Genomic DNA, 7,844 nt, shown 5'->3' with positions numbered 1-7,844 from the left:
AAATGTTGTTTTTTAAGGTTCTATGGGAAAATTCAAACATAAAAGTAGAATAGACACCTGACTCCCCCAGCACCCTGCTTTATCAGTTAAAAAATTCCATGAAGGCAGGCGTAATGGCTCACTCCTATAATCTTAGCACTCTGGGAGGCTGAGGCAGGTGGATTGCTTGAGGTCAGGAATTTGACACCATCCTGAGCAAGAGTCAGATCCGATCTCTACTAAAAATAGAAAAACTATCCAGGCATTATGGCAGGCACCTATAGTACTAGATACTCGGAGGAGGCTAAAGCAAGAGGATTGCTTGAGCCCAAGAGTTTGAAGTTGCTGTCAGCTATTATGCCATGGCACTCTACCCAGGGTGACAGAGTAAGAATCTGTCTCAAGAGCAGTGCCTGTGGCTCAGTGAGTAGGGTGCCTGCCCCATATACCAAGGGTGGTGGGTTTGAACCCAGCCCCAGCCAAACTGCAACAAAAAAATAGCCAGTGTTGTGGCACACACCTGTAATCTCAGCTTAGCTACTTAGGAGGCTGAGGCAAGAGACTTGCCTAAGCCAGTGGTTCTTAACCTGTGGGCCGTGACCCACAGGAACTGTATTAAAGGGCCACGGCCTTAGGAAGTTTGAGAACCATTGGAAGCCCAAGAGCTGGAGGTTGCTGTGAGCTGTGATGCCACAGCAGTCTACAGAGGGCAACAAAGTGAGACTCTATCTCTAAAAAAAAAAAAAAAAAAAAGAATCTGTCTCAAAAAAAAAAAAAGAGAGAGAGAGAAAAGAAAAGAAAAAAAGAAACATAAATATCTCTTAAGCTTGTGAGGACATGGCCAACTCCATTCATTGGTAGTAAGAAAATTACTTTGAGGTACATTTAAAACCATTTAAGAGACTGGGAAAGATCTAAAACTTTGACAAGAGTTGTCTCAAGTATGAGGGAACAGGCTCTGCTGGTGGGTGTGGAAACTGACAGGATTCTATGGAGGTCAATGTGGCAATACCTACCAAAATTACAACCTTACATATCCTTTGACCCAGCAGTGCCGGAAATTGGGCAGAGAGATACACTTGTACCTAAAGAAAGTATGAGTGAGCTAGATTCTTTAGTGCAGAATTGCTCATAGTCGCATACAACTAGGAACAACCTAAGTGTCCAACAACAGGGAGATTGCCTCGTGAGGGGTATTGGTAGGGTAACAATAAGATGCAAAACTAAAGATGGAAAAGCTCTTTTAGAGCTGCTACAGAAGAATATACCAAAAGATGGGAAAAGCTCTTTTAGGGCTGCTTACAGAAGTATATACAAAATACTTTGAAGGAAGAGAGCATGAGGAAAGTCAGTGGAGCGTACGGTACCCTTTGTGAAGAAAGAATGAGGTGAAAGGATCATACATATCAGTGCTGATATCCAGAAAGCAGAGCACTGGAAGAACATAGGAACCGGTGACAGGGCTGCTTCTGGGGCTGCAAGCAGGTGGCGGAGTCTGAGGAGGGATAGTTCCTTTTGTACATATAGAATTTTGAACTGTGTAAATATATGTCCAATTTATTGTTTTATTTATTTTTTGAGACAGAGTCTCACTTTGTCACCCCCAGTAGAGAGCCACGGCATCACAGCTCACAGCAACCTCCAACTCTTGGGCTCAAGTGATTCTCTTGCCTCAGCTTCCCAAGTAGCTAGGGCTACAGGCACCACACCTGACTATTTTTATTTATTTATTTTTTTCTGAGACAAAGTCTCAAGCTGTTGCCCAGGGTACCATGTCATCATAGCTCACAGCAACCTTGAATTCTTGGACTCAAGTGATTTTCCTGCCTCAGCCTCCCCAGTAGCTGGGACTATAGGTGCCTGCCACAACACTCGGCCATTTTTTGGTTGCAGTTGTCATTGTTGTCTGCTGGGCCCGGGCTGGATTCAAACCTGACAGCTCTGGTGTATGTGGCTGGCGCCCTAGCCACTTGAGCTACAGGCACTGAGCTGAATGCTCGGCTAATTTTAGAGATGGGGTCTCACTCTTGCTCAGGCCAGTCTTGAATTCAGGAGTTCAAGCAATCCACCTGCCTCAGCCTCCCAGAGTGCTAGGATTACAGGCATGAGCCACTGAACACAGCCCTATGTCCAATTTATTTAAAAGGTGTTTTAAATTTAAAAACACACCAAATAAAATTTTAACAACTAAGTTGTTTCTAGTTGTGTGCTGAACAATTTTGCACACAAGAATCTAGTGGATAGGCTGGGTGCAGTGGCTCACACCCTAATCCTAGTACTCTGGGAAGCTGAGGCAGGTGGATCACTTGATCTCATGAGTTTAATACCAGCCTGAGCAAGAGCTAACCCTGTCTCTACTGAAAATAGAAAAAGTAGCTGGGTGTTGTGGCAGGCACCTTGTAGTCCCAGCTTCCCAAGAGGCTTGCTTGAGTCCAGGAGTTAGAGCAGGGGTCCTCAAACTTTTTAAACAGAGGGCCAGATCACTGTCCCTCAGACCGTTGGAGGGCCAGACTTCTGGCCCCAGGACGAGTGGGCTGCTAAGCAGGACAGGCAGCGGTGGCAAAAATATCTGGTGGGCCAGATAAATCTCCTAGGCGGGCTGCATGTGGCCCGTGAGCCATTGTTTGAGGACGCCTGAGTTAGAAATTGCTGTGAGCTATGACAGCAGGGCATTCTACCCTGGGCAACAGAATGAGAAACAGTCTCAAGGACAGCGCCCATAGTTCAGTAGGTAGGTAGCCTGTGAAATACACCAAGGCTGGCGGGTTTGAACCTTGCCCGGGACTGCCGAACAAGAAAGACAACTACAACAACAACAAAATAGCTGTGCCTTGTGGTGGGCGCCTATAGTCTCAGCTATTTGGGGGGCAGGCTAAGCCAGAAGGATTGCTTGAGCCCAGGAGTTTGAGGTTGCTATGAGCTATGAAGATGCCATGGCACTCTAGTGTGGGCAAGGGAGTGAGGCTCTGTCTCAAAATTAAAATTGTAATACTCAAATCATATTTGACTTTTGCAATTACAAGAGGTGATCAGGGCAGCACCCATAACTCAGTGGGTAGGGCGCCAGCCACATAAACTGAGGCTGGTGGGTTCGAACCCGGCCCAGGACAGCTAAACAATGATGACAACAATAATAAAATTAGCTGGCTTGATGCCTGTGGCTCAAGCGGCTAAGGCGCCAGCCACATACACCTGAGCTGGCGAGTTCAAATCCAGCCCAAGCCCCAAACAACAATGATGGCTGCAACCAAAAAATAGCCAGGTGTGTGGCAGGCGCCTGTAATCCCAGCTACTTGGGAGGCAGAGACAGGAGAATGGCTTGAACCCAGAAGTTGGAGGTTGCTGTGAGCTGTGATGCCACAGTACTCTACCCAGGGTGACAGCTTGAGGCTCTGTCTCAAAAAAAAAAAAAAAATAGCTGGGCATTGTGGCAGGTACCTATAGTCCCAGCTACTTGGGAGGCTGAGGCAACAGAATCGCTTAAGCCCAAGAGTTGGAGGTTGCTGTGAGCTGTGATGCCACGGCACTCTACCCAGAGCGACAGCTTGAGGCTCTGTCTCAAACAAACAAAAAAACAAACAAAAAATACCCAAACTGCAAACCGGCCTGACCTATAAAACACTCATCCAAATCTTGTCTCAACTACAGTCTCCTCAGGCAGACTTTTGCCTTCAGCCAGACTTTTGCCTTCAGCCATAGCTTTAAGTCATAAGCCAATTGCCTCATGGATCTCTCTCCTAGGGATGTCACAGGCCTCTCATGTTCACCAGGTACTATAAACCTGCTCCATCTCACCCACAAACAGTCTAACTGGTCACCTAGCTAGACTTCTGGGTCTCATCCTCGGCCTCTCCCTTGTCTTCCCTCACCTATTCAGCCAGTCTCTTGTGTCCCTGAATCGCTTTGCCCTGTCTGCTCCTGTCCATCCCCACCCTGGCCCTCCCCTACTCAGAGCCTTGCATTGCTCCCAGTGCCCTTGTACAAGACCCCAGCCCCTTCAGATCCTCTGTGGCACTGACTACATCTTCAGTCTCCTCCACCATGATCCTACCACACAGTTCCTCCCAAAAGTGCCAGGAACTTTTCCCACTGGGAACTATGTGTAAGCTGTCCCCTTTCTCTAACATCCTAAGCTCCCCTCTTTCCTAGGAGAGGCCCCGGCTTTCTTTCAAGTTTTAAAAAAACTTGAGGGGCCTCTCTGTTCTTTATCAGAGCACAAATGACACTAAGTTACAAGCAAAGTGAAGGAACTAGATTTGCCCATCTCAGAGGCCCAGCATCACCCAGCATGAGGCCTGGGGCATAGGAAGCCTCAGAAAAGAGATGATGAATATACAGAAAGACACATGCAAAAAGCAAACACAGGGAGGTACACCTGGCTAGAGACACAGCAAGGAGGAAGAGATGAGGACAAGAATAGAGGACATAGATTGGCCACCATGCCACCTGCAGGGAATAGTGGAGGCTGGAAGAGGCTGGGTGCAGTGTGAGGTTCTGGAAGGGCTGGATTCGGGGCTGGCCCCAGCCCTTCTTCTGGCTCCATTCCACCATCAGCATGTGGTCGGTGAATATCTTCCCAAACACCAGGGGCTCCCTGGCATCCGGCTTCTTAATAGGCTTCTGCGTCATTTCCAGTTGCAGGTCAGCAGCCTGAGAAAAGACAAGGAACCTGGCCATCCAGTAATTTGGCCACAGCCTCCCAAACTGTGATATGCAGTTCTCTTTCCTTTTAGCTGTGAGCAAGCTATGAGGCCTCCCACTGCTACCCACCTTCAGCTCTGGGCTGTGGACCTTTTGGAGATATCCAATCTGCAGGCCCCCCTCCTCCCTCAGATGCAAACATATAGTCCCCTCCTTTCACCTTGAAATTGAAGGCATATCTCCTGGGAGCACACAGACGCCAAGGGAAAGGGAGAAGTTTCCGGGCCCATATCTGGGGTGAGGAGAGAAGCAAGAAAGGTGATGAGGGCAGCAGTGAGAAAGAGTAGGGTCCCTGGCACCCGGTCTCCTACCTCTTGCACTTAGGTCCCTCTGGCCTACTCTACCTCAATCCCAGTGCATTCTAGACCAGGCATGTAGCCCTGGCCAAGTCCCTCTCCTGTCTGATCACCCTATACTGGAGGGAATTCCTGAAGCAGGCCATGAGCTCCTCCTACAACATGAGGGCTGAGGGCTGTCCTTGGAAAGAGCTGGGTCAGTAGGTCCCCACCCCCCACCTCCCACTCCGTGCTGGGCAAAGTCAAATACAAGCACCTCCTACCTGATCAGGAACTTTGGCCCCAGCCCTGAGATAAGCTCAGATGAGAAGACGACAGGGAAGGTGCACAGATAAGTGAAGACCTCCCAGGACCCAACCCCTGAAAAGCCTTAGAAAGGTAAGGGACACACAGGACATTTTCCCAAGGACTCAACATCTAGGCCCCCGGGCATTCCTCGCACAGACCCAGGGTTCCAGGAACACCCAGCCCCTCCTCCCTTGGACCCAGGGTTCCGGGAGCCTCCCCACCCAGCCTCCTCCCCACTCAAGACAGGGATCCAGGCCAGAGACCCAGTGCAGTGGTCCCCAACCTTTTTGGTATCAAAAACTGGTTTCTTTCTTTCTTTCTTTTTTTTTTTTTTGAGACAGAGTCTCACTATGTCACCCTTATGGTAGAGTACTGTGGTGTCACAGCTCACAGCAACCTCCAAATCTTGGGCTTAAGCGATTCTCTTACCTCAGCCTCCCAAGTAGTTGGGACTACAGGCGCCTGCCACAATGCCCAGCTATTTTTTGTTGCAGTTGTCATTGTTGTTTTAGGGTATATGTGGCTGGTGCTGTAACCATTGTGCTACAGGCACTGAGTCTTTTTTTTTTTTTTTTTTGAGACAGCCTTTCTATATGTCACCCTTGGTAGAGTGCTATGGTGTCACAGCTCACAGCAACCTCAAACTCTTGGGCTTAAGAGATTCTCTTGGCTCAGGCTCCCTCCCAAGTAGCTAGGACTACAGGCACCCACCACAATGCCTGGCTATTTTTTTGTTGCCGTTGTCATTGTTGTTTAGCAGACGTGGGCCGGGTTTGAACCCACCTGCCTAACCACTGAGCTACAGGCACCAAGCCCAAAGACCAGTTTCATAGCAGACAATTTTTCCACAGATGTGAATGGGGTGCATGAGATTCTCATAAGGAGTACACAACTAGGTCCCTCACATGCATGGTTTACAGTAGGGTTCAAGCTCCTATGAGAATCTAATGCCACCACTGATGTGATATGAGGGAGAGAGAGCTCAGGTGGTGATGGGAGCAAAGAGGAGCAGCTATAAAAGCAAATAAGGCTTTGCTTGCTCGCCCACCATTCACCTGCTATTGGCCAGATTCCTAACATACCACAGACCATACTGGTCGGTGGCCCAGAAGTAGGGGACTGCAGGACTCAGAAGTCCAGGCCCCCTACCACTCCTCCCTCAGGCCCAGGAGTCTAGGGCTTCTTCTTCTTTTTTTTTTTTAAACAGAGTCTCACTTTGTTGCCCTTGGTAGAGTCCTGCAAGGTCATAGTTCACAGCAACCTCAAACTCTTAGGCTCAAATGATCCTCTTGCCTCAGCCTCCAAAGTAGGTGGGACTATAGGCGCCTGCCACAACACCTGGCTATTTTTAGAGACAAGGCCTCACTCTTGCTCAGGCTGGTCTGGAACTCCTGAGTCCGACACTCCATCTGCCCGGGCCTCCTAGAGTGCAGGGATTCCAGGCATGAGCCACGGCGCCTGGCCTAGTGCTTATTCTTTTGTGCCCATACCTTGGGCACCACTTTGGCAGTGACTCCAACTCCCTTTAGGTACCAGGGGCTGAGAAGCAGCCACATGGAGAACTTAGGGGCCACCCAGTCATCACTGGACAGGTCTCAGATGCACATTTCTCTCCTGGCTGTCCCTGAGAGGAGGAGGGGAGAGACCTCCCCTCCTTAGGCCTTAGGGGGGTTCCTCCTTAGTGATCTTTGACCTCACAATGCCTCTGTCCCCAGCCCTGCAGGGAAACAGCTGGATGAGCTGGCACCAATAAGTGAGAATGGATATGAATGACACCAGTCATGGGTCAGCAGGTGAGTCTTGGGGAAACCCACAGCTGGCTCCAGTGTGGTCAGACTGTGTGGGGTTCTAGGGCTTCCGGGTTGATCAGAGTGTGGGTCCCTGAAGAGCCTCTAGGTGGCGACATGTAGCCCATATAGCTCTACCTCCACGCTTCTGCCAGGGAGGGGACTGGACACACACAGTATGGAGAGAGGATGGACACAGAGTAGGGACAGCCAGCCTGTGGGCAGGAGAGCAGCCCTTAGAGGGACCCAAGATGAAGACAAATAAAAGATAAGAGAGGGAAGAGGCACTCTGGTAGGCCGAAGCGGGTGGATTGCTTAAGCTTAGGCGTTCCAGACCAGCGTGAGCAAAAGCAAGACCCCGTCTCTACTAAAAATAGAAAAACTGAGGCAAGAGGATCGCTTGAGCCCAAGAGTTGGAGGTTGTGTGAGCTATGATGCCACAGCACTCTATCCAGGGCAACAGCTTGAGACTCTGTCTCAAAAAACAAAAAAAAAAGAGGGAAGAGGAAAAGAAACACAGAAATGGGGAACGTACACAGGAAAGAATAGAAACTGAGGCCAAGAAATGCCAAAATAGATGTGATCATAAAAAGAACAACTGAGACAAGAAACAGAGATGCACTCAAGCAAAGAATAATCCCTGGAGAAATCAAGAAAAAAATACTGAACACAGGATAAGGAGAAGCTATGAGACAGAGAAGGAGGAAAAAGGAGGTAGATAAAGACCAGACTTCAGGCTCAGCGCCTGTGGCTGAAGTGGCTAAGGCGCCAGCCACATACACCTAAGGTGGCA

The 7,844-nt window shown here is 49.2% G+C and overlaps 1 protein-coding gene and 1 long non-coding RNA gene across 10 annotated transcripts in view; one reads left to right on the top strand and one right to left on the bottom strand.

Moving 5' to 3' along the window:
• Positions 1-7,844, bottom strand: part of BCAT2 (branched chain amino acid transaminase 2) — a 19,895-nt gene that overhangs the window by 7,817 nt on the left and 4,234 nt on the right. For 4 of the 9 annotated variants that reach the window (XM_012812551.2, XM_012812550.2, XM_003801513.3 and 1 more), the window contains exons 2-3: positions 4,841-4,912; positions 4,426-4,629 (exon numbers count right to left, since the gene is read on the bottom strand). In XM_012812551.2, the coding sequence (XP_012668005.1) occupies positions 4,426-4,629; positions 4,841-4,912 (276 nt within the window). Of the gene's footprint in view, positions 1-4,425; positions 4,913-4,991; positions 5,200-7,844 lie in introns of those variants that run through there. The other 5 variants (XM_023507890.1, XM_012812553.2, XM_023507892.1 and 2 more) reach the window with 4 other exon arrangements.
• LOC111722053 overlaps positions 1-7,844 on the top strand; it is a 12,884-nt gene that overhangs the window by 2,835 nt on the left and 2,205 nt on the right. Inside the window, exons 2-3 of the long non-coding RNA XR_002770999.1 lie at positions 5,248-5,354; positions 6,980-7,057. This is a non-coding gene — a long non-coding RNA (uncharacterized LOC111722053). The remainder of the gene's footprint in view (positions 1-5,247; positions 5,355-6,979; positions 7,058-7,844) is intronic.

Source organism: Otolemur garnettii, unplaced genomic scaffold (assembly GCF_000181295.1).
Source record: "Otolemur garnettii isolate 467f Iridium unplaced genomic scaffold, OtoGar3 scaffold00211, whole genome shotgun sequence".
In the NCBI taxonomy this organism is placed as follows: domain Eukaryota; kingdom Metazoa; phylum Chordata; class Mammalia; order Primates; family Galagidae; genus Otolemur; species Otolemur garnettii.
Note: the sequence above shows the minus strand (reverse complement) of the source record. Positions and strands in the feature narration are given on the sequence as shown.